General features: G+C 35.0%; 1 protein-coding gene across 1 annotated transcript; it reads right to left on the bottom strand.

The window, feature by feature from the left end:
* Positions 1 to 1,470: 1,470 nt before the first annotated feature.
* Positions 1,471 to 17,175, bottom strand: LOC129002785 (cytochrome c1, heme protein, mitochondrial-like). The gene is made up of 8 exons (XM_054430837.1): positions 16,878 to 17,175; positions 13,037 to 13,084; positions 11,540 to 11,688; positions 9,853 to 9,985; positions 9,535 to 9,699; positions 6,949 to 7,077; positions 5,380 to 5,499; positions 1,471 to 1,877 (listed from the first exon to the last, which is right to left on the bottom strand). The coding sequence occupies exons 1-8, from the start codon at positions 16,947 to 16,949 to the stop codon at positions 1,764 to 1,766; spliced, it is 930 nt and encodes a 309-aa protein (XP_054286812.1). The 5' UTR covers positions 16,950 to 17,175; the 3' UTR covers positions 1,471 to 1,763.
* Between the last annotated feature and the right edge of the window lie 10,225 nt (positions 17,176 to 27,400).

Below are 27,400 nucleotides of genomic sequence, written 5' to 3'. Positions count from 1 at the left end.
CTGAGAAGCAGTATTTGTACTGAGAAACGCTTAATAAATAAAGGCATTTTTATTTATTTATTTATTTACAAACAATTGAAACCAATTTGCAACTGATGCCTCAATGCGACAATAGTAATTAGGTCAGATGGTAAATGTTTTCATTATTTTTAAAAGCGAAAGTAAACCCAGTGACAAGAGTCCAGGGCTCCTTGATTAATTTCTTTTGTTTCAGACACTTGGAATATTACAACCGCTTTTTGATAACAATAACAGTTTTTGTCTATTTGAAGATCACTGTCTTCTGTCTGAAGAGTTGAAGATAGCTCTTGCTCAACCTCTTGTAGATAGCTGAATTAAATTTGGGATACAAATTTGAAATATAATGTATACTGTAAATTGTTAAGACATTTTTGTTATATTTGTATTTTGTAACACTTTAATTTACTGTGGATGTACGAATTGTTATAAAATAAATTTAACATAAAATTAATTAAAAATGAAAAGATGACATTGTCTCAATTCTGTTGAAAGGATCACAGTGAATCATTCATCATTATCTGTACAGTCAATATTAAACTAGTATTATTTTGTTACTATGGTTTTTTGTACCTAGCAAGTTTATTAAACACAGTTTGAAGAATAAACAGTTTCATTTTGGGCTCTCTGGTTCAATACATGTTAGTGATGGTCAAATCCAGGAATTTCGAATCTCGAATCCTAAAAAATCGAATCTCGAATCTTTGAATCCTGAGTCCCAAAAATAAAAATAGTAAGAAAATCCTAAAAATAATAGATAATGGGCTTATGATGATTAAAACAGCAAGAATGGAATAGGAACCATTTAACACTTAAAACCACCACCACCAATAACCTCTATGGTTAGTGAATGTCACAGTACTGTATATTACGACGTCAATAACCTCTATGATTAGGCAATGTCTCAGTATATGCCTTGTAATTCTATTCTAAAGAATTTAGCAGCAAACCTAGGTGCTCACTAAACCTAATGTTATTTAAATAGGTTTAATTGAAAATCAATTCAGACAAATGGAAATTCGCTTAGTCGGCAGGTTTGCTGCGGCGGGGGTATTGTATAGGCTAGTTACTGTATAACCATTAATAAAAGTGCTACAGTTTTTTGAAAGATAATTCAATTTGTTCATCACAAAGGCAACCAAATACAATTACCGTGTGTTCCGTTGTTTAGGTTTTATAATACCTGGAGTCTGGAGTAATAGCCTACTTGCAATGTAATATAAGATTTTAAAAATGTACAGTGAAAATATTAATTGGATTGGAATATATTAAAATAATAAGTGGATTTGAAAATAATTCAAACTTCTCTTTCTCACTAGCATTTATGAATAAACTAATGGAATGACTTCATATTAAAACATTTCATATGGCTAATAAAATTTATTTAACATAACAAGTTCACAGGTTCATCCGAGAAAATAACAGAAAGGTACAATTACTTTAACAATATAGTTAATTCTGTACAAACATATGTGTATTTATCATAAAATTGATAAACAACATAAAACACTCACGGGCCATTGTAAGATAGGTACAATTACAATGCAAAAATAAATAAAGAAGCGAGCTAGGATTTGATTTTCCACGGGATCGGCAGTTTTAATTATTCAACGTTGTCGACATAAATGGTTTTATTTACATTTCATAAATACAATTTTAAAACCTTTGAGTGAATAGCATCGCTAGATTGCGTTTGATGTATTTTACTAATACGTGTAACCACATTTTCAACTACAGTTAGCCTTTTATTCTTGGCTTGACGGGGGCTTGAATGCAATTTTTCTGGACTTGAGTGAGATCCACTTGTGTCTCTTCCAGTACACAGTCATACCGATCAAGGTTGCGCTTACAACCAGAACCTGTCAACAAATTACAGTTTTAGTTACTAAACTAATAATATCCACGAAAACATTTTTAAAATAATGTATTCTAAGACAGTCTTCCCAGGCACATTGCTGTCAATTTTATAGACTTCCTTGGTTAATATTCACCATGTGATTTTTATACATCCTTATATATCATATTTATTTAGTGGTTGAAATTATCAACGACCATTGGCAAGCTGGACGACGTCCTTGTCACTGGCCCGGCCATGACGGAATTAGTACATAAGAATTATGCTAATATTTAGTACCTATTTCGTACTATTTAGTACCAACAAACAAAATATTAGTACCCCACTCGGTACCGGATAACTAATTAATTTAGGATTCCGGGCCAGTGACATGCTGGCCCGGCCATTTTCGAATTTGATCCTAATATGTATACCATCATTTAGTACCTATTTCGTACTATTTTGTAAATCCATTAATATAATTTGTACCTCAAAGAAAACCAAGCTACGGGCCCGTTAACTGTACAGGTCAATAACCCCTCAGCCCGGCCATATCGGAACCTATGGTTATAAGCTATACTACTATTTAGTACTTATTTCGTACTATTTTGTACCTCCATTAATTTAATTTGTACTTCAGATAACCAAGCTACGGGCCCGTTAACTGTACAGGTCAATGACCCCTCAGCCCGGCCATATCGAAACCTGTAGTTATAAGCTATGCTACTATTTAGTACCTTGTTCGTACTTTTTTGTACCTTTCGAGGTAAAAAAATTACCTCAAAGATAAACAAACTACTTATGTTAGGTACATATTGTATGTGTAATCATGTTATTGTTAGAGGTTAATTACCCCTCAGCCCGGCCATGTCACAGTTTCTAGTTATAAGGTATGCTATTATTTAGTACTCAATAATTAACAAGTGATGCAGTTATTTGGTGGTTATCTCCAACTATTTAGTTCTTCATATTAAACAATATGTACTACTCATACAACCCAAGTAAGCAATGTGTCGAGGTTTAGGCTATTTTGGTGCAAGGGTACTGTGGTGATTTTTTTATTTCATTCAACATTAAGTTCACAACTTTGACCCCTCAGCCCGGCCATATCGGAACCTATGGTTATAAGCTATACTACTATTTAGTACTTATTTCGTACTATTTTGTACCTCCATTAATATAATTTGTACCTCAAAGAAAACCAAGCTACGGGCCCGTTACTTGTACAGGTCAATGACCCCTCAGCCCGGCCATATCGGAACCTATGGTTATAAGCTATACTACTATTTAGTACTTATTTTGTACTATTTTGTACCTCCATTAATATAATTTGTACTTCAAAGAAAACCAAGCTACGGGCCCGTGAACTGTACAGTTCAACGACTCCTCAGCCCGGCCATATCGTAACCTATGGTTATAACTTATAAGCTATACTACTATTTAGTACCTATTTCGTACTATTTTGTACCCCCATTAAAATAATTTGTACCTCAAAGAAAACCAAGCTACGGGCCCGTTAACTGTACAGATCCATGGCCCCTCAGCCCGGCCATATCGGAACCTATGGTTATAAGCTATACTACTATTTAGTACTTATTTCGTACTATTTTGTACCTCCATTAATATAATTTGTACTTCTAAAAAAACTACTAAAAAAACTGAAAGACAAATAATTTTGAAAACTAGGGAATGTTGAAGCCATAATTTTAGTTTAGGGTTTCAGTTTTTTAGAAGATAAGTTTAAAATTGTAAAAAGTCTAGCAGCCGACGCTAACATTCTACATTCTAGAAATATTGATATTACTTCAGTTTTAGTTGACTACTAAATTCCCGTACGTAGGACGGGCCAACAGCTCGTTAAGTTTTACAACATAAATTAATTAAGAAAAAAGAAAGAAAAAATTACGGTAACTAAGTTGTGAACTTAATGTTGAATGAAATAAAAAAATCACCACAGTACCCTCGCACCAAAATAGCCTAAACCTCGACACATTGATTACTTGGGTTGTATGAGTAGTACATATTGTTTAATATGAAGAACTAAATAGTTGGAGATAACCACCAAATAACTGCATCACTTGTTAATTATTGAGTACTAAATAATAGCATACCTTATAACTAGAAACTGTGACATGGCCGGGCTGAGGGGTAATTAACCACTAACAATAACATGATTACACATACAATATGTACCTAACATAAGTAGTTTGTTTATCTTTGAGGTAATTTTTTTACCTCGAAAGGTACAAAAAAGTAAGAACAAGGTACTAAATAATAGCATAGCTTATAACTACAGGTTTCGATATGGCCGGGCTGAGGGGTCATTGACCTGTACAGTTAACGGGCCCGTAGCTTGGTTATCTGAAGTACAAATTATATTAATGGAGGTACAAAATAGTACGAAATAAGTACTAAATAGTAGTATAGCTTATAACCATAGGTTCCGATATGGCCGGGCTGAGGGGTCATTGACCTGTACAGTTAACGGGCCCGTAGCTTGGTTTTCTTTGAGGTACAAATTATATTAATGGAGGTACAAAATAGTACGAAATAGGTACTAAATGATGGTATACATATTAGGATCAAATTCGAAAATGGCCGGGCCAGCATGTCACTGGCCCGGAATCCTAAATTAATTAGTTATCCGGTACCGAGTGGGGTACTAATTTTTTGTTTGTTGGTACTAAATAGTACGAAATAGGTACTAAATATTAGCATAATTCTTATGTACTAATTCCGTCATGGCCGGGCCAGTGACATGGACGTAGCTGGACGAGCTGTCTGCAGAACGTAACCAATAGCAGTGTCAGTCTTTTGTCATTGTAACGATTTTTGATGTAGACTTGATTGTGTTAAGTTAGAGCTCAGGTCAAACTAAAAAAAAATTATTTTTAAGCTTTTTTTAACTAGAAAGGATCACCACAATGATTTGTTCAATTACTGTAATGTATTGGTTTAGTATAGTTATAATAAAATACTGTGTTTAAAGCTTTTTAAGACTACTGAAGAAGTGTTGAGCATGTTTGTATTATTGAACTTTAATAACACTGCCTTATTTTAAGAGGTTTTTGTTTTTATGAAAATTCTATTTGATCTTTTGTTAATTGAGGGCTATGATTTGATAAAGCACATATATTACAAGTATTTTACTTCCTAATGTGTAAACTAACGTATACCCTAACTTTGAAATCTACGTGACTGCCATGTTATCGGAGATCTCAGTAACCAAAGTAGTTTCGGTCCCAACAATCTCGGTTAATTGGGAGTGTAATGTATTTAATTATGTTAAACGAGTAGTAGAAACTAGACCAAATCCAATCAATTTTGACCCAACCCTAGACACTCAGTCGTATAGTCCTTATCATGACCAAACTTAATATAAAGCTAACTTTAATAATTTTATTTGGCTAACCAAACAATATTTCCAAACTTTTCAGTTTAATTTAACTTCTGAGCATACATATCTACAAAACCTATATTTAAAAAAATAAAACACCTTACAATCTTCCACAACAGGCGATACATACCTTCATGTACATCTTCTTCCTAGTGTCATGTTCAGGTTCTGCAGTCCACTTGAGGAAGGCGCAGACATCCTTGGCTAGCTGACTCTGAGTGGCCGGTGTGCCGTCGGTATACTCGATAATCTGCGGTAGACAACAAAACAGCAGTTATGAGAGGAGGGGATATTATCTCATTGATCCCCAAGGATTTTTCATTTATCTATAGCCTATTTATGGCTGTTTTCATCATGTTTTTCCCTCATTTTATGGACACAAATATCTAAAACTTCCATACAAGTTTTCAGGGAACACACACACACAAAGTAAGGATAGGAAACAAGTAACAAAACGTGATATGTGGCACAAATCACAAAATTTCCAGGCAATTTCTACAGGAGCTTGTCCATTTATTATTATTATTTTTTTTTTTTTTTTACCTCTACCCCAAGTTCTAACACTGACAGAGTAACTCCTAATGAGTTTCACAGCAGACCTGACCAATTCATCTTGTTAAATAAATAATTTCTAATGTATCAAACTATCAATCATCAACTCAAACGACAATGATACTACTAAACTTCAAGATCAATATTTGTTTTAAATGTAGTTTTTCAATCTATCTTATACTTATAAAAGTCAATTACCACTCACTCACTGATCACTATATCCAAAAAAACTAAAAGCCATAAAATCTCAGGAATTGGCATGGAGGTTCCAATCAACCTCTAGGTGTGCAATAAGAAGAGTTTTCAAGAAATTCCATCAGGGCTCCACCCCAGTGGCTTTTAGAGTCCCCATGGTATCCTTAAGGAGAAAAGATTTGTTTACATTTTAACTAATGAATACTTTTGAATCTGCACTATTAATTAAAGGGAACAGATGGTTATATTTGATTACATAAAATTAAAATATTTACATTATTTTTGAGGCTTGAAATAATATATTTCACTACTAATCACGAACCGGGGTGGACTGACCCATTTCTGGGCTGGATAGACGAGTATTGAACGATACTTGTTATCACAATGAAAAAACTACTTCATCAAACTGAAAAATTTATCTGATATTTCGTAATCTATTCATTTTTCTAATCTAAACACAATACGGCTGTTTTTAACTGGGAACTTCAGTAGTAAATTTTGTTGATGTCAGGCAAAGTATTGTTTGTGTAGCGAAAGTAATATTTAGGCCTATGTCAGGAAAAGTCAGCTGATCACTATTTGTTTTTGGTGTATGGAAATTGAAGATTTTCGAAGATCTCAGCTGTATGGAAATGGGCTATTTTCGAATACAGAGTAATGAAAAATTGTTTTACTGCAAAACAAATTTCTAATAGTTAAATGAATAAAAAAATAAAGATGTGTAGGCCCTACTTATTTATCTTTTTAATTTAAATTTTTGTGAGCGAAGCCACAACGGGTTTGCTAGTTAAAAATAAAACCAAACAATGATTTTTTTTTACAAAAACATAGATTTATTAAAAGGTTGTTAAAGAACCTTTTTTACTGTGCACTGACTGTTTGGAAAAATATTGTTTTACATTGTCATTGTACAATGAGAGTTGAGAATGACACACTCCATCCCATAGCTTACCTCGTTATAGAGAGCCTGGGCCATGCCAATAGCACCACCAGGGAAGTAAGGATTGTAGTATTGGCCTTCCCTGAGCACAACTCCAGCCGGGGGATCACAGTAGCCAGTCAACAGGGCAAACACATAGTCCTGCAAATGAAGAAATATGGTAATAAAACATGTAGGATCAACAATCAGTCTAAGTAACTATTTGCATACATTAAAATTTTAATTTATATATTTAATTTGGATGAACCTGAGCATAAAGTCCTAGGTTTTAAGAATTGCTGTGAGGATAGCAGGCTAGATAGGATAGATTACCTGAATGAAAAAGAATTCAATCTGGCAAAAGTAATACAAAACTTAACAGAAAAATATTTGAAAGTTTCAGTGTCGCTGTTGGGTATGCAGGCCAGACTTTTTTACTTCAAAGTATTGACTTTTTAAAACATTAACAATACAGTACCTACTACAACTTATCTATGATTTCGGTTTTGTTTCATTGTAAACTGATTTAATTGTTAAAATAGTTTTAACTTATAATTTAAGTACATGTTAAGTGTAATAAAAAATAAATAATTAATTTTTATTAATTTTTTTTTTCATTGCTACAATCTGTTTACACAATATTTTACACGTTCTTGCCCATTCTGCGATAAAATCAAGAACATCTTTAACGGTCATCTTCTATGTTCACGGAGAAGTCTTTTATCCACTAAAGAATTCCTTGACCGAAAAAATCTGCTTATTAACACAGAAAAATCCAATTTTATATCATTTTCCACTAAACAACGTAGACAAAATTTTGAACCAAACATTTGCATAAAATCAGAAAGAATAAACCAAGTAAAGCAAACAAAATTTCTTGGTCTAATTATCGATAAACATCTATCTTGGGAGGGCCATGTGAATTATGTGGTTAAAAAGGTATCTTCCGGTATCCATGCTCTGCGGCAGATGTTCAGAGTATGCAATTTAGACACTCTAAGAGTTGTTTATTTCTCATTAATACATTCACATATTTCATATGGAATTGTTCTATACGGGGCAACAACAAAAACTAATTTAGATAAAGTACTAATTAAGCAGAAAAAAGCTATCAGGGTGATGAAAAATCTTAAAAAGAAAGAGCCAGTCAAGAGCATCTTTCGTGAATTACAAATATTAACAGTTTATAGTCTTTATATTTATGAAACAATAATTTATGCAAAACAGATCCAACTATCATCCAGCTCAACAGAACAATTAGTATATAACACCAGATTAAAAATTAACCTACCTCGGCATAATCTTGAATTTTACACTAAAAAGACATCTTACATAGGGCTAAAATTTCTCCAGTCTATACCAGCTCACATCCGAAAAGAAACCAAATTTAATAAATTCAAGCAGCTCTTAAAGGAATATTTTTTAAGAACTCCCTGCTACTCAGTAACAGAATTCTTTAGTATTAGTAAAAAACAGTTAGGCCTAACTTAATTTGAATTCCAAATACTGTAATCCTTAAAGTCATGGTTTTGTTAAAAGTTAAAGTAAAGTAATTTTAGTACTCTTTTTATGTATTTAATTAGCAGTAAGCAATTTTGAATTTAGCTCATGACTCTATTCAAGTTCATGTAATGTGAAACTATAATGAATAAAGAATGTTTTGACTTTGACTTTGACTTTGACTTTGAAGTACAAGATTTTCTGCGGTGACGGCGAAACCGAGACAATCTACGGCGGAAAAATCGTGAACATCACTTATTATTGCAGATGCTCGGCCCAACCCGAGCTTGACTCAACAGTAATTTCCAGCCATAACTGATCCCTCAGGCCAACTATTGGCCCGACTTACCAGAAAATATTGGGTACCTGCAGACCCCTACTGACAGCATTTATAACCGGGAAACATTTTAGTTGAGAAGCAAGACATCTCACCTCTCTCCCAATACAAACCTTGCTTGGCCCGATCAGCTGTTAATGACAGGTGACATAGTGTCAAGTGTTTGGTTTCTTGTGCCAAAGTGGACTCTTTCCCAGCTATCATAGCAAAACTAAATCATATGTTTAGACATGTAAAAACAACCATGCGTCAAAATTCTAGTGTGATAATAACTTGAACAATACGCTTAACAAGAAGATTACCAGGTAACCAGACTACACAACTTTATCATAGCGTAATCATTAGAGGTTTGAATTATATGAACCAAATTTGAATTCTAGAGGTTATTTTGTTTGTCACAAATATTTTTGAATGTCCAATTTTTCCTAGAACCAGTGGTTTTGTGAGAGAAGACATAACACTACAATTTTATATTTTATATTAGGAAAAGCTATGTGGCTGATTATAGTTTTTTTTTTTTTCAAACTAAGAGTTCAACTAACCCAGGAATATCTAACATGATTTTTAGAAACACCAAAAAATTACACATGACACTGAAGGTATATCAGTACTAAATTGTTTGAAAAATACACCACACTACGGACTTACTTACCATAGCTAAACACTTCATTTTTGATTTTTTTTTTACTACTTGTGAAACATTAAATTTGTACACTTTAACTTCCTATAACCTTATAATCTTGTTTTGTTTAGTTGAGGGGATTTTGTCCTCAGTCACCCACCTCTCCACCATGGCGGGCCGCAGTGATGTAGCTCAGGTCCGGGGGATAAGCTCCATTGTTGGCAGCCCTGGCAGCCTCCTCGTTGGGATACGGACTAGGGAAGTAGTCAGACAGCTTGCCTGGTCGCTTGAACATGTTGCCAGTGTCATCCGGTCCATCTAAGATCTGTAAATGGTTTATAAATCATTTAATGGTATATTAGAGTATGCCCAAGAAGAAAACATCCAATTCCCATATTGTACCAGTTAAAGGATAAAAAATATGTACATAGTTTTTATTTAACCTTATAAATGAAAAAAAAAGTAAACATTAACTCACCATCTGCTCCTCGGCCTCAGCTTTAGCCTCTTCCTCCGTGTGTGTGGCTCCGATGAGGTTACGGTAGGCGATAAACCTGAGGCTGTGGCATGCGGCACACACTTGCTTGTAAACCTCATACCCCCGCCGCATACTGACAACAACACAAAGTGTGAGAAAACAAACAATTACCTAAGGGACGCAGTCTAAATCTGTAAGTTTTCCTCAACCCCTCTTTAGACTCCAACTTGGGACAGGTTAGGTTGAATTGGATATGATTCATTTTTCATGCTGTATTTTGAATATATATCATACTTCATACTAATATTATAAATTAAAGGTAAAGTTTATGTGTTTGTTTGTTTATTTGAAGTTCAATCACGCATTAACTACTGGTCGGATTGGGTTGAAATTTGGTATGATGATAGGTCACATTCCCGATTAACATATAAACATATTCTAATCTCCTGACCAAGTGGCTCTACAGTTTCCCATGTTAACCTTATGAGTATTCATATTTAAAAGGAATTAATGAATTTTGCCAGACGTTTCAACTACAATATTTGTTTCTATGATATTCAATAGATTTAAGTTTATAAGGTTTACCAACAGGGTGCAGCACTATTAATTCTTTTTACGTTTATGACAACAGCTAATTTGAACCAAGTAGCAACAAAAAGCTGTGAGAACTTTACTTTTTTCTATTGATAAGGTGAAGTGGTAGAAGGCTATGGTAGATGTGCTATACTATAGTACACCGTAAATTATAGTTAAGCAAATCGTCTTAAAACACGTCCTCTCCCATTGCAAACGCAAAGCACGAGTTTTAATGCAATAAGCATTTTATACTTATACGTCAACCCCGTACGAAGGGCGGGTACTCGGCTAGTATACAAAAATTTGTTTTGAATTATTGAATAATTATCCTTACAAAACTTAGCCCAACTTGTACCCTACCAGATTATTATTATTATTATTATTATTAGCAATTGTGAGGGACAGCAACTAGGTGTGTATTTCAACACAAGAGTAAAGGATGAGTGTACATAAAGTGAGATGCCTTGAGTAGCTTTGTTACTAAGACCAGCTGTTTCATTAGCCTCATTTATTAAAAGCACCATGATCAAGGGCAGCTGGGTCCAGGATTGAACTATCAAGAAGTTACACACTTTTTCTCAGGACTAAAGGACGACCTTTTGATTACCAGGCAGTCACTATGACAACTCAGCTATCCAGCTGTCTAGGTAATGGCAACACAAATTAACTAGTTACAAGTTACTTTCTCAAAATAATCTCACTAAATATTCATTAAGATTTGGTAAAACTAAATAAAATAGCAGCTCATGCAGGTATTTTGAAAATAATTATCGAGTCAAAACAAATAGGCATGACTTGTATTTTGAGCTAGTTTAAAGTGGCTCACAGCTGTCTAACACAATCCAACACTACAGGTTCTAAATTTTCCAAAGGCAATCCGCTTTACTTAATCATGCTTGATGCCGCTGGTGTAGGACATTAGAATTCCATTCAATTATACATGATGACAACCAGGCCTATTGGTGGTATCCAAAGTGTTGAGGATATACTGGCCAAGGATGTGCCGGACTTTAATCAATAGACAACTTTCAATCACAAAAAAAAAACTGAAAAACTCAAAGTTAACAAATGGAACAATGAAAGTCAACGTAGACTGATTGTATTTTTTCACCTTGCATGGTCATAGGAGTCGAACCACCCATTGTGGGTCCAGGGGTTCTTGGGTGGATGAAGCTCAAGATCCTCAGCCTTGATGGACTGATCCAACGCAAACAACAAAGCGCCTGCTCCCCCGGCCACCACCCCGCAAGTGGCGTAAAACTGCAACACACACCAGGCTATCAGAACTTGGATCCATCTGGTTTTGTCATATTTGACATCTAATTCTAATCTTGTTTGAATAAAAGGCCCGTGTTTAACATATAGATATATGTATGTGTAGTTATGTATGTTGCTATGTGAAAGTTCATCACATACCAGAAAATTATACGGCAAATACCACAGATAGATATTCACAGCTTAGAGGTGATAATTGCACTACTTTGATGGTGGCCACAGTGAACAGAATGAAACAACTGTGTGTGTAACTCAATCAACTGTCAAATCAAATAATAGGTAATACCACGAATACTAGAAAAGACCTGGTATGGATCATAAACATAAACAAATGACGTTTTTGGCCCGAAAATAAACATTATTTAACATTGCTTAAATGGGACTGCCAAAACATATGTTATACCGGTATTTTTCTAGGATTCAAGGGTAATACTAAGGCTTCAACTTTACAAGTATTAAATGTCATAAACTTTTGGACAATGTTTAACTATTTAGTATTTTAAGGAAGAAATGATGTATATAAAAAAATATTTTCATAATCTACAGAACTTTAAATCCATCACTCTAAGAAAAGGTTTTAGGTTTATTAAGTTACATTATGCTTAGTGGTCCAGGATCACTTATTAAATCAAATGGTTTATATTACCTTTCTGTCGGTGATCCTATTGTCATCGTCTTAGGCGACAGGTTTCGGGATTAAAATCCCATCATCAGGAGGTTACAAATGTCATTAACCTCAATACACAACCTCAATTTGAGTGATAATGACATTTTTAACTGCCTGATGATGGGATTTTAATCCCGAAACCGGTCGCCTAAGACAACGACAATAGGATTACTGACGGAAAGGTAATATATACCACTTTATTAAGTTAGATTAGGTATCTAAGTTACAGAAAAACCTAACTCGACAATTTATGAGCCCAGAGGTTGTCGAGTTTGGGAGTTGTCGAGTTATCCAGAACATTGAAATATTTAATGGGTTTTAATAAATAAATACATAACAGACTAATTTTTACATACAAATTTATTACTTTCATGAATATTTTTTTTTTGAATTGAGTAAAACAATCTTCAAAAAAATGTCAAATATTCAACAATTTAAACTAAGTTCTGAAAAAGTTGCTTTATTTTGCATGCACCCTGTCAGTTGTAGACTGTTGAGTTACACAGACTGTCGACTTACAGGATGTCGGGTTAGTGAGGTTTTACTGTAAATACATAGCTGCTGAATGAAACATGCTACAAATTAAATAATGTAAAAAAGGATATCATACATTTTTTGTAGTACTAGTTCTAGGGTACAACAAAGAATTTAAGAGTGGATAATTACCGCTTTGCGCCCTCTGGACCATCCCTTTGCAGTGGAAAATGTTGAAACCTGAAAAAAAGTTGACAGGATAAGTTATTTAAATATTCTTCTTGAAAAGAAAAAATATTTCATAACTCACTGAATTGTTTACAAAGTTTCCACCACCGCAGAAATGCATTTTTTTAAATCTTTTCATGACTATATTATAAATCAAAATGATTGAGTTAATATTGTGGCACTATCAACCCAAAGGACCGACATACTGAACACCCAAACTTACTTCCCCAAAAGGAAATAGTGTGTAAATAGGCTAACAAAATTAGATTTTACAGCCAAATCATCAAAGGTGATAAAACATAACATTAAGTGACTTAAAGATATTTCTGCTGAGTGGGATCCAAATATTAACATAGAGGAAGACTAAACCACTGAGATAATTTAGTAAAAACAAAAAGTGAAATTAAATTAAATAGCTAATATTTTATTTCCCAACTGAAAAATAGATACAATTTTTCTCAGCTCGTGTGCATCGCAGGGAAAATCTACACAAAGCCTACTGTTAGTTGGGAAGATATTTTCCTGTAGAGTAGATGTGCAGAATCCTTTCATAAATTAAAATAAACTCAAAAATATGCACAAAAAATGAACTTAAAATTTAAAAAATTACATGGACCTTATGGGTTGCCAGCATGGTGACGAAATAACAACACAACATAAACAGAAAATCAAAACAAATCGAAGAAATTCAAATCACATGTTTTATTTACAGTATAGGGTGAAAATAGTCAGTAGGGATTACATATTTTTTGTTGAGTTTTCGACCACTGGACAGCGTCTAGAAGGCCCCTACCTATTAATAAAATAATACATCTGCTAAATTTTGTATACTTAAAGCTGGATAAAATCGGTTTGGTGGAAGAAGTGTGTCTATTTGGACGTGTAGTTCCGTTACAATGAATCACAGAAGGCAATCAAGTTGGATTACACTAATTTGACCAAACAATGATGATAAATCTAATCCGCAAAATTAATATAAGTACGGTATTGTGTAAAAATAATTAAAATATGTGGTAGATACAGTAACTTAACCTTAACACGTTCACTACTGAAAATCTTAACAATGGCGCTCCCTAAACTGCGGGCGGAGCCTCGGCGCGCTACTGAATCAGCGATTGCTATTGGCATTGAAATATCTCAGTAAGACGAACCACAAAAGAGCAGTGGTGGTTGTTCTTCGTTCCCCCTAAAGTGGACGTAGTTCACTGAAACACCCAAAGGGAGCATCACTGCTTGGATCAATAACCAGAGTCTTTGTAATATGGCTCGAAGAGAGAAAATCCCCGAAAACGGGACAATATAGCATTGCCAGACGGGATTTTACGGGAATGTTTAGTACCAACCTACACACCAAAATAAAGCTCGCATTCTAAGCTACAGCCTGGCAACAATCACAACGTTCCCAGCCATGTGCTGGGCTCATACCTTGACACAATGTTTGGCAGGCGAGCACACTACTGATATAGCAGTAGGCCGCGAGCAGTGCCAGTGCCGCGCTACTGCTATAGCAGTAGGCCGCAGTCAACGTGTTAAGTAAATTGTGTATTTCGGGAGGGGGGAAACCGTGTTTAGGTGTTTTTCCCAAAATTACCAAAGAAATAGTGTAGGCCTATAAAATTTAGCCTAGGCCTAATTTAAATCCAAAGAATTCAATTTTGAAAAAATCTAATGATAAAATATGAAGCTTAGGCCTAACTTTATATGACTTCACTTTAACTTTATATAAGCTTATATGGATTAACTTAGGCTATTTTCAGAAACAACTCGTAATAACTTAACAGGTCAAGTGTTAAGTATGATATTCTTACCTATAACTTATTTGATGGCTTTTACATGAAGCCTGACAATTACATTTAGCCTAATAAAAATCAATTTAATCAGGCACATCACAAAAGTTAGTTAACTTGATCAATGACCTAATTTTCGTCCAAATAATGATAGTGGCTGGGTAGCTGAATGGTTATAGTACTCGCCTATCAATCAAAAGGTTGCCGGATCCATCCTGTAAACAATCAGCGGCTTATTGCTAGTGCAAAACTCGACCCGTCTGTTCCAGATCAATGGGGTATAAATCAATGGTTCTGGTTTATGAAACAGCTAAGTTACCGGTAATCTAGGTCAATGACAAAGCTACACAGATCATCTCACGGTAATTATTTGGACGTAGTGACTACTCGCAAAAGTGAATTTTTTGTTTTTCATAATGACCTAAATTTCACGCTGAATCCGAAAATGACGTTTTTATTTTTCGGAAAATACCGGAAATACCCGAAAAAAGGAAAAAACGGGGAAAAAATATTTTTACTCAAAATACGTCATGTGGGTACTCAAAATACGCAGAATATTGTGTAGATTAAGAATATGCAAGAATTTTTGTGATCCAATGAAAAACACCGGAGATAGGGCGAAAAAACGGTGAATAATTGGTTAGGTTAGGCTTGGTTAGGTTAGGCTTGGTTAGGTTAGGCTTGGTTAGGTTAGGCTTGGTTAGGTTAGGTTAGGTTTGGTTAGGTTAGGTTTGGTTAGGTTAGGTTCGGTTAGGTTCGGTTAGGTTAGTTTATCAATAACATGAGTATTGTAAGTAAACTAACCTAACCAAACCTAACCTAACCTAACCCGAAAATGTGCGATGTTATTTTGGATTTTTTGTCCAACTTTTGTCCGTGTTAAAATACCAGCTGATCAGATGGTTATTATTTTATTATTATTGTTTATGTTAGATTGAGTTAGGTTACGTTAGGTTGAGTTAGGTTAGGTTAGGTTTGGTTTGGTTAGGTTTGGTTAGGTTAGGTTTGGTTAGGTAAGGTTAGGTTAGTTTACTTACAATACTCATGTTATTGATAAACTGACCTAAACTAACCTAACCTAACCGGACCTAACCTAACCTAACCTAACCGAACCGAACCTTACCTAACCAATCCTAACCTAACCTAACCTAACCAAACCAAGCCTAACCTAACCAATTATTCACCGTTTTTTCGCCCTATCTCCGGTGTTTTTCATTGGATCAAAATAATTTTTGCGTATTCTTAATCTACACAATATTCCGCGTATTTTGAGTACCCACATGACGTATTTTGAGTAAAAATTTATTTTTCCCGTTTTTCCCTTTTTTCGGGAATTTCCGGTATTTTCCGAAAAATAAAAACATCATTTTCGGATTCAGCGTGAAATTTAGGTCATTTTGAAAAACAAAAATTTCACTTTTGCGAGTAGTCACTACGTCCAAATAATTACCCATCTCACTCTATTCTACACTCGTTCTCCAGCTTCACTCATATTCTGGTTTAAACGCACCTAGGTGGCGTCTGAATTTATAACGATAACTTTTTGTCTACCATGACAAATTGACAGAAATAACTCAGGCTAATACTCAGCTAGGCCTAGGTACCTTTCCAACATATTTGCATTAGAGTTTAGCCTTTAAAATGTAAATAATAATAGCCTATCTGTTCCTGGATGGATCCTGGAAATTAAATTGAGAATAAGCCCTATGCTTAGACTAGAGTCTAGGCCTACCCATTCATCACAAACATAAACCAAATGGTAAGATAAGTAACTTAGGTGATAGTATTCTACGGTTATTAAAAGTTAAGATTAGTTTAAATGCTCCCAAGATCGTAACATGCTAGATAAACAACAAGAATCCTTTTTTTCATGTGCCCTAATGCCCTAGCCTGAAGGTTGAAAGGTGCCCTAGGCCAAGGCGATAGAGGTGACATTATGTAACCTGTAACAAAAATCGCTCAGGCGAAAGTTGTATTTTAAAACTTAATAATAGAACAAAATTATGACAAGGACGAACCTGAAGAGGAATATGTGAAGGCTTAGTTTTCAACAGCCCCGACCTGCAAATTCTTCCAACGGTGGCAGCCATAACGCTCAACACGGGGAGGATCGCAGAAAAGAAGGTCGGGAGTCAAAGTCTGAATGATTTCTTAGTTACAGAATTAATGTTGAAAATAACCTCTAAGAAGTTAGGTTACAAGTAATTAAGACAGGTAACGGTAATACGCAGTATTCGATCGCAGTTTTACAAAAAATAAAACTTGTTTCGTTACTAACTAAATTAAATAAGACAAATACACTAATGTTTTGACTGCCGTAGTAGAATAGGCTGACTAGCAGACTGTTTTGTAGGACACCTTGGTTGAGTAGAACAGTTGGGTTGATATTTTTTCCCAATGACGAAGGTAAGCTATTAGCTGAATGATGCGCTCCAAAGTTTCATAATAACATGTCCATGCTTCTGAATGATTGATATAGTTTTAAAACTACGTAGCATCTTTATAATTTTACATCATTTTACATTTTACACAAGCAATATTTGGTGCCGTTGTATTTCGTTAAAAAAAATATTTTTTTAATATTTCGACGTGGTGGCGCATTGACAGCGACCCAAATATTCGTGGGAAAACATGGTGTCGAAATATTAAAAAAATATTTTTTTTAACGAAATACAACGGCACCAAATATTGCTTGTGTAAAATGTAAAATGATGTAAAATTATAAAGATGCTACGTAGTTTTAAAACTATATCAATCATTCAGAAGCATGGACATGTTATTATGAAACTTTGGAGCGCATCATTCAGCTAATAGGGGTCGCTGTCAATGCGCCACCACGTCAAACCGCCACCTCGGTGTTTTGGTCAGAGGCGTCAACCCGCCACCACAAAAAAACCGAGGTGGTGGGTTGACGTGTACGTACAGGTCAACCCGCCACCTCGACAACAGGCCACCACGACAACCCACCACCACACAATTTTCCGAGGTGGCGGGTTGTCGTACACACTCAAGTCAATGAGCCACCACGACAACATGCCACTATGACAACCCGCCAACACCAGTTTTTATCAGAGGTGGCGGGTTGTCGTGAAGCTCCATGTTCGATGTCGGCAACCCGCCACCTCGTACGTAGGCGACAACGTGCCACCCCGTCAACCCGCCACCACTCTTTTACGAGGTGGCTGGTTGACGTGTACGCTCAGTGTTCGGTGCCGTCAACGCGCCACCTCGCTCATAGGCGACAACGTGCCACCTCGACAACCCACCACCTCGCGGTTGGATTTATCAATAAATAAATCGGTTGGATTTATATTCTGTAGCATTAAATATATTGTCCTTTGATTCAGTTAATTTAGAGAAAGTTAATGTACCTAACTCTTAAATAGCATGTCTGGACATTTTAGTTTATTTTCGGAAGAAAGATTGATATGTAATACAACTATTAACATGGTGAAAACCCGACATTTGAAAGGGTCTCACGCCCTTAAGGGTAGGAACTTTTAAATTCTAAAACCTTAATGCAAAACTACGAATTGGTCCGAATCCTTTAACACCAACACCTTAAACGTTGAAATTTGTCCACAAATAAGGGAGGAGCAGTGTTCACAAAACACAGTCCTCGCGTATTAATATGAGATGATAAAAACGTATACTAAAAACAAAAATAGAATAGTTATTTTACTTAATTGTCAGTGAATAAACAATTTTTTTTCATTAGGCGTATAAATATTATATAAGTTATATATAAGTAATATATAAGTTTTTATGCGCACCTACCACCACGTGCGCACGCAACATACGTGTGAAAAGCATGCATTTTATACATTTAAACCGGCGATAGTCAGGGATAGTCTTGTGCCATTTTATAATGGTGATTGCGAAAGCAAGACGCAAAGAAAATTGTATTCACTTGAATTCAAAAGGTAATTCGGGTGAAATTATCGGTATTCTGTGATTAGATCACGAATACTATGTAGAAGAGACCCGGTATGGATTATAAACATAAACAAATTATGTTTTAAAAAATAGTACAACACCCCATTGCTGTAACAATATTACGGTCCAAAAGTTATTTCAGCTTTTGTGATTTTGAACTATATACTATCACCGCTTTCCCATGATATAGGATGTTAACAAGCTTATGGGAGAAAGTATGTTTCAGAATGCTGATACCGTTTATTTTTACATTATTTTGTCATTTCTAATGTTTCATATTGAGTAATCGTCCGTGATATGAAATAAATTAAATCACGTATATTGACGCTTTCAATTGGCTGAAGGCCACTGGGGCAGAGCCCTGATGGAATTTCAGATGTGTTTTGTTTTATGGCAAATTTACATGTCACGACCTATCCAACGACACCTTAAACTTGATGATCGGATGTGTAGCAGTTTCAAAACAATAATCACAACATTTGTGTTGGCCAATTAAACATTTAAATAATGATGATGTTTATGTGTAAATGTATCCTCGACTAAACAATTTTCACAATGTGCAGTATATCGTATCTACATAGGTTAAAATAATATTACTGATTCGTTTGAACCTTAATTATGCATCAAGCAGTTTCATTATACGATTAGATACAAATTTGACTTAGGATTATAACCTGAAAAAAGTCAAAGCCAAAGTCCTTTATTTGTGTTAACCTGATTTTTGTTTGAAAAAAAAATGATTTTTTTTTGCAAGATAATGACTTTTGGTACCATTTGCCTCCGTTTAATAACTGATCAACGCTGTTTGGCGAAATAATATTACATTTGGATGTTAAAAATGTAACTGGCCTAAGCGTTTATTTCAAGTTACGGCCTGATTCATACGTTGAAGTACAGTGCTACTTTACTAATATTACAAATGAATGTTTGTGTGTTTGTTTGTGGTTCAATCACTCAATAACAATTCATTGGGCACATCGGGATTAGGCTGAAATTTGGCATGATGATAACACTTTCCTGATTAAAATATAGGCTTGTTATTACCTCAAAACTTTTTTCTTTCTTTTTCGCCTTTTTGAATATATCTTGTATGTATTTAGAACAATAGCACAATATGCCTTATTATTAAAAAATCAGGAACGAACCACGAATTATTACTGGGAAAGGTGAACGAAATGCACGTTGTAAAATGTAGACGTGGTCACCTGGTGCAAAGTATTTGGCCGATTGTTTAATATAAACAAACCCATAACAGTCAGTACTGGGAACTTTAAAGGAAATATTAGGGAACAGAATACAGGGGTGTCCCGTTAATCCCCTCGCACGTTTCTACGAATGGACTTAATCTGGCATTTCTTAGTTAGATTTTTCTTTCGCATCAACAGGCCATTCCAGTTATTGAGGTGTCGAGTCACTCAGGTCAGTTCACTTTCCCGTAGTTGCGAGATCGCGATTGTCCTTTAATTTCCAACCTATGGTACTGTTTTTCATTTCACGTAGTAATCACAAAAGAGAACCAAACTAATATTCTGCTGTTGATAAAACTATTCTATTTCTTGTATTAAATTATTTTATTTAGTCATCGGATTATACTTTTTGAAAGATTTTTAGACAAAACAATCCAAATCACTGTTTTGAATGATATTGGACAAGTTTCTTTAAAATTGTACTAAAACGTCACTTACCAAATACCATATGAGACGAGATAATACCATAGACTAACCAACACAAGTAGACTTCTCATCTCATTGTAAATTTTGAAGCACGTTTTTCATGTCTAGTTCATGTACGTGACACATGGGCGCTAGTGTCGACGAAGCTTTGTTTCTATTATTTTAGGGTTAATTTCTTGATTTGTGCTTTACTGTTTGGTTATATAACTAGGGGACAAGTTATTGTTTATGATTAGATCGTATCATTTGGTTAAACGGGGTTTTAAATGGCTGTAATAACGGGGAAAAAATTGTAAACAAAACACGACCTCTACAATGAACCGTACAGAACTAACAATAAAATTGTCTTCAGCTGTTCCACAAGGATGAGAAATCTACTAAGGGAGTATGTTTTATCTATGATAATACGTTATCTGAAAACAATTGGCGACCTGTGTAATCATCTTCCTACCAACTGTCAGTTATATCTTTACGTTATAATTTATTTACAATTAGTGAATAAACGGAACTAGCTGCTGGTGCCCGTGATTCGCAACGGGAAGATGTACCAAAAGTCCATACTGCCTAATCCAAACACTTGTTAAGTAGATTGAATTTTTAAACAAATAGCAATCAAATTTTTACAAAAATGTATGCCCTATTTTATTTTTTTTATTTTGAAAACTGAGTTTATTAATAAACTTTGCCTATTAGACACAGTAAAAAAAAAACTTAAATTTACGATATAAATAACATGTAACATAGATTAATAACGTTGTCCATATAAATGATTTTGAATGATTTTACATGATTCTTTTAGCACTTTTATGACTATTTCATTTTTTAATTTTGATGGAAGATTATATTTTTTTAAAAATTCGTCAAAAAATTTTGTAATAGTCCCTCTTGCACCAATCATTATGCCAATTACTGATATTGAATTTAGATTATATTTGTTTCTTAAATAAGTTTCACATTTACTATAAATTTTCCTCTTTTCTTCATCTACTTCTAGGGGTTGGTTTGATGATGTTTCGAACCTTATTGTTGGATCAATTACAATTCCACTTTTAGATTTTGTATCATAAATTAAAATGTCCAATCTTCTGTTCGATCCACCATCTTCAGTGCAATGTATTTCTTCTACTACTTGCCAGCCTTTTTTTCGTAGTTCTTCTGCGATCATTGCTCTTACAGCATGGTGTCTTGCATTACGCAGTAAGGCACCAAAGGGACAAGAGCCAAGGACATGCGGAAGGGTTTCAGGCTCCTTGCAATGTCTGCAAAGGGTTCCATCCTGGCTTCGCCCTGGTACGCTGCGTACTGGTACAACACCAGATATCATTTTTAATGAAGTGATCCATTCTCCTGTAGTAAGGCCATTTTTCAAATAAATCCATGTGTTGCTACTAGGCACTTCTTTGAATAATTCTATTCCTCTACCTTTACATGGTAATTTAGACCAAAGTTCAAATTCTTTCAACTGTAATTTTGATCTCAAATTTAAACCAATTCTTTTTTTCTCTTTCAATTCAAAATCATGTGTAAAAATATCATCAATTTCTATTTGAAGTTTTTGAAGTGACATGGTAATTCTTTGGGGGATGTTTATTAGCTCGTTTACATGGCTATTTTGTACGTTTTTTAGAATTACACACATATTTATATGCTGTATAGAACTTTCCCATTTTGCTCGAATTATTCCCAGACCTTTGAACCTTTTAGGGGAATATAAGAAAGAATTGGGTGTGTCACTTGGTAGAGTGAGAATTTCTTTTACTGCACTTCTAATAATTTTGTCGATGTCTTCAAGAAATGTAATACTTATTAATTCGTTTGGTGTTACTTGCAAAATATATGTTAGTCTAGGCCAGAGGTACTGATTTATGATATTCAATTTCTGATTTGGACCTAAAACATTAGTTCCAACTAATCTTTCTAGATCTTTTTGAAAGTTTTGTATAACTTCACACCTATCAAAAACTATTTCATTTTCAAAATTTACACCAAGATATTTAATTTTTTCCCCAAGTTTTAGAGTATTGAATTTAATAACATTTTGTTCATTTTCAATGTAGATGTCCTCTTCAACAAGTTTACCTTTCTTAATATTAATTATTTTTGATTTATTTATATTATTATTGTAATTACCCTACTGTTTACATTAAAATATATCAATAACATAATTTTTATAGCTTATGGTTATAGAATTTTTCTTCATTTCAATAATCAATTGCATAAATAAACCTACCACATAGTTGTGTAAATTACATAATGTTTACAATTAGCATATGTTCTTCTTCTCATTTTTAATTTCTGACAACAGCTGGAGTTACATAACAATGTCTGTTTCCCATGAATCTTATGGATAAATATGAAGGGCCCCAGGGCCTCGCCCTAATTATTTCCCTAAAAATAAAGTTTCCTGCACAACTACACGTTACGCTCTTTCCAAATGACACCAAAAACATGCCAATCGGTTTAATAGTTTCGGAGGAGTAAATGTCACAGAAAAACCTGCTTGCGTCTTAAATAAGTTAAAAATCCCTCACCTCAGAATTTGGAAAGCCCGTGGAGCAGATACTAGTTCAATATCGAAGGTGGGGGGTAGTTCTAATCCTCGGAGCGGTAGCTTGATTTTTGTCCAATCGGTTCAGTAGCTTATAGTTTATCTCACACAAACACACAAACACCACCTCTTCTTTATAATAGTATAGATAGATTTAGTAGATGATAGATGGATAGATAGATGTCATTATTATGTGATTATTGTTATTATTTATATTTGACTTGTTTACAAGATGTACACAGATTTAGTTTAATTAGTAGAGATACTTTTAAATATGAATCAATTATTTCATACAATTTTCAAGAGTACATTAGTGGAATGCCCCGAACCCATTGTGCCAAGAGTAAAAGTACGGTATTAATGCTACTTTGATATTATCCGGAGGCCACCCTTATACAGCGTGCTGCGGCGGTTATGTTAGGTTGGGTTATCATAAATATGTTTGTAGAACTTTCTTAGTTTCGTTACGGATGGAATGATACCAGATGAGTCATACCATCGCCAAATCCCCTCCAAGTAGGCCAAGGTCAGGTCGTTGACCAATGGCCGGAGCGCGCCAGCGCGCGCATCACCTGTCACCGCCTGTATCTCAGGTATCGTCACCCATGTTGTATTGTTAGATTCATAATGAAACGAGGAAACCCAACCTAACATAACCGCTACAGCGCGCAGTATTTACTCAGTATCTACTCGGCGGAGTTCGTGTGGCAGCTAGGGGCGGTGACGCATTCAACTCAATCTTGCCTTCTGGGAGGCAGAACTCAAAAACCGCTAATTGCAATTGCAATCATTTCATATTTGGACAGTAATTAAAGTATGTTCTTTCTAATTATATTTTTTTGTCTTAGGTAAAAAAAATCCCTCTAAAAAACAAGTGGCCTCCGAATAGTACCAAAGTAACGGTACGGTATTTCCTGAAGCATGAAATGGAATTTCAAGCAGAGCATGATAAATTCAATAGAAATCTTGGTTTAAGATATCTCCTAATGAGATTTTTGGAATATATCTGTCTGGTATGAACTTCTCTGGGCAATACCCTTGACTCAAGAGGTCAAAGTACGTTACCGGTTGGGTCGAGTCTAGTTCTGTCTGTATCCTTTCTCAAATTCTTCTAAATAGAAAAACAGGTGCGCGCTGGTCCACACAAAGTACATTTTAGTCTGTTGTACTCTGTATCAACGATGTATATTTTGTTTTATGTTTTTGGTTGAATGTATTACTATTATTTTCACCACAATACGGTTTTAAGAGAAATTATAACCGAACAATACATTTTCGTAATTTTTGTATGGGCCATACACACGTGAATTACAATTAATTGATGAAATTGTTAGGTAACTTATTTTGTAATTCATTGTCATAATACTGAAAAAGAAAATAAGTATATGGGTATTATACCAGGTATACACCTACAAAAAATCCTAAGAAACTATTAACTTATTTTTCAAAATTATTAAAGTTTCATGTTTTTGTCTTCCATAAAAATATGCGAAAACATAACAAATATTGTTATTTTAATTCTAGAATGACCCTAAGTCGTTAATTTGTAGTGAGTTTATCCTACATTTTTTTTTATACAATAACCGTTGATTAAAAGGAAAAATTGTCTTGCGCGTGGATGCGCGTGTACTTTATTTCTATGGCAGATCTTTTTAGGAAAACGATTCGAAAATTAATGAATTCACAATAACTAAAATGTCTAGTCAACTTAACAGTAAACTAGATAACACAAGTCCAGGTAAACTGCAAAAAGTGATGCATTTTATAATACACAGACAACAGCGGCTTTTGCCAACAAAGATGGCGGGTTGTCGTGTACGCCCCATGTTAACTCTCGTCAACCCGCCACCTCGCACGTAAGTGACAACGTGCCACCACGTCAACCCGCCATCACTATTTTATGAGGTGGCGGGTTGTCGTGTACGCTCAATGTTCGGTGTCGTCAACCCACCACCTCGCACGTAGACGTCAACCAGCCACCACGTCAACCCGCCACCACACTAAAGAGGTGGTTGGTTGACGTGTATGAACATGTCTAAGCACCACCAGGACAACGTGCCACCACGACAACCCGCCACCACACATTTTTCCGAGGTGGCGGGTTGTCGTGCACGCTAGAGTCAACGTGCCACCCCGACAACGAGCCACCACGTCAACCCACCACCTCAAACTTCTTCTTCTTTTTGATGGCGGGTTGACTTGGTGGCGGGTTGACGTGGTGGCGCCTTGGCGCGCTCCCGAATATTTGAACAAATGGATATTAGTATAAGCTCCTGGGGAGGCTTGGTTAGCATATAGGACCTCGGTGCGAGAGGGCACTGGGTTCAATCATGGTGGCATTTCCTTCCACCATATAGGCACAGACAATATAATACTTTGGGGTTCAACCACAACACATTTTTATTGAGCGTTATTTGAAAGTACACTATACAACAGCTTATTGACTCTACAATTAAATTGCCACTCACTCACGTCAACAATGAGAAAAAAAAACTTTAAACAGGTGATGTAACTCTGGCCAAAATCCTATACTAATAACATTACCATAAGGTTTGTAAAGTTATATCATTGAGTATACACGTAACTCAATGAGTTACGTGTATACATGATCCATGCTATATTTCCCTTCAATTGTGATGTTTTCCTACAACGTGGGCCGGACTGGCCTTAAAGACTCCTCAGCCCATTGTTATGTAAGACTTGGAGCTCTTTTTTGTGTCTTAGTTGTTGATGGTGACTATAGGCGCTAGTGTCTTTGAAAGTCTATTAATTTAGGGTTGATTTCATAATTATTTGTGCTTAATTATAATTATGTATAACAAGGGGGTGAGATGTAATTATGATAAGATCGTTTTATTTGGTTGGTTGAACGAGGTTGTATAATAGACTAGTGCAACTGTTGCTTGAATTTGAGTAATTGCTAAGTATTACAAGCGTTTTATTTTAAAACAAATAACATTCATAATTTCTGATGCCTTTAAAAGATTCGACTGAAGATTATGGAAATACTCAAGATGTACATAACAGACCGATATAATCAACATTTCTTGTAAATATTTTATCATTTTTCAAAAGATGACGTTGTCAAAAGCTTGTTTTTTATAGTGTTTTCTATAAAAAGCATTACTTATAGCCGTATTAGGTTGTCCATAATCGATTATAAATTACAAAAAAAATAAACATTCTTTTCCTTTGTGGTGTTCTATGACTTTCCTATATGTTTCCATAGTTTGCAAATCGGCTATTTCAATGATTATGAAGAAATGCATCACACAGTTTTAATTCATCAGTTTACTTTTTGGCGAATTCCCCTATAGGGAAGTAGCTATTACCGTAGGTCTTATGGTAAGACCTACTAGGCCCCGCGACCGATTTACTTTTTCATTTTGTTGTCCCCAGAGGCCAAAAACGCCATTCTTTCAAATTTTTTATCATATTTATATGTGTGTGTGTCCATTTTTTATCCGATTTTGATCAAATTTGGTTTGAAGGTGTAAGGCGGGATAAACTTGAACGAGTTTGCGAACCAGCATTATCGGACCAAAGGAACGGGGGGGGGGTTTCATAGGGTAAAAATGGGTTTTTCTCATTTTTTACCCTTAAAACACAAAATTTATCATATCAATTTTTCTTCAGACCTTTTAACCCTTTTAGTGATATGCAAAGATATATCGTTGTGCGTCATTTTCCCGAAAAGTGCTATGGAACGATATATCGTTGTTCGCGTTTCAACCAAAAAGCACTAAGCGACGATATCGTGCTGGCGGGACTTTCGACCGTGTGAGATTAAATTAGCATATCGGTTGACTCGGTTGTTGTTTCGAAACAGCGATGGCTTCTTTCAATTCCTCATACGATCGAGTCCCGATATTTTATTTTTTACCGATTTTTTTTCTCGCTCACTAGACTTTGCCCCGTGGCAAGTCTAGCACTTTTCAGACAAAATAAGTCTGGATAATTATTCTGCGGAGCTGTGCCACACGGGGAATTCCTACAGATCTCCAAAGGATGTCCTATGGATATGATCGGAAAACTTGATTAATTTTTATAAATCATTGGTAGTTATTGTTAATTCTAAATAAGATTAAAATCCTTTTAAATTAAGTTTCTCAAGCACTTGTCACTTGAAAAAATACATCTAATACTACAAAATATGTTTTAATGTAGCATACCGAGAATATCCATAGGAAGTTCCAAGGAAACCCCAAAATGCATTTGTTGGTATGGGATATGTGGAATGTCCTAGAGTGATCCTAGGGTCATTCTCAAATCCTGGAATCTCTGTGGGATATGTGGGAACTGGTCAGGAACACATCAGGTCATTTTGACGGTTTTGTGAGTTTTTACCTTTTTCAATGGGTCTAAATGTATATTAAGGTATTAA

The sequence above is a fragment of the Macrosteles quadrilineatus genome, unplaced genomic scaffold (assembly GCF_028750875.1).
Source record: "Macrosteles quadrilineatus isolate MER2022 unplaced genomic scaffold, UCM_ALF_1.0 Scaffold_9__3_contigs__length_116548681, whole genome shotgun sequence".
In the NCBI taxonomy this organism is placed as follows: Eukaryota; Metazoa; Arthropoda; class Insecta; order Hemiptera; family Cicadellidae; genus Macrosteles; species Macrosteles quadrilineatus.
Note: the sequence above shows the minus strand (reverse complement) of the source record. Positions and strands in the feature narration are given on the sequence as shown.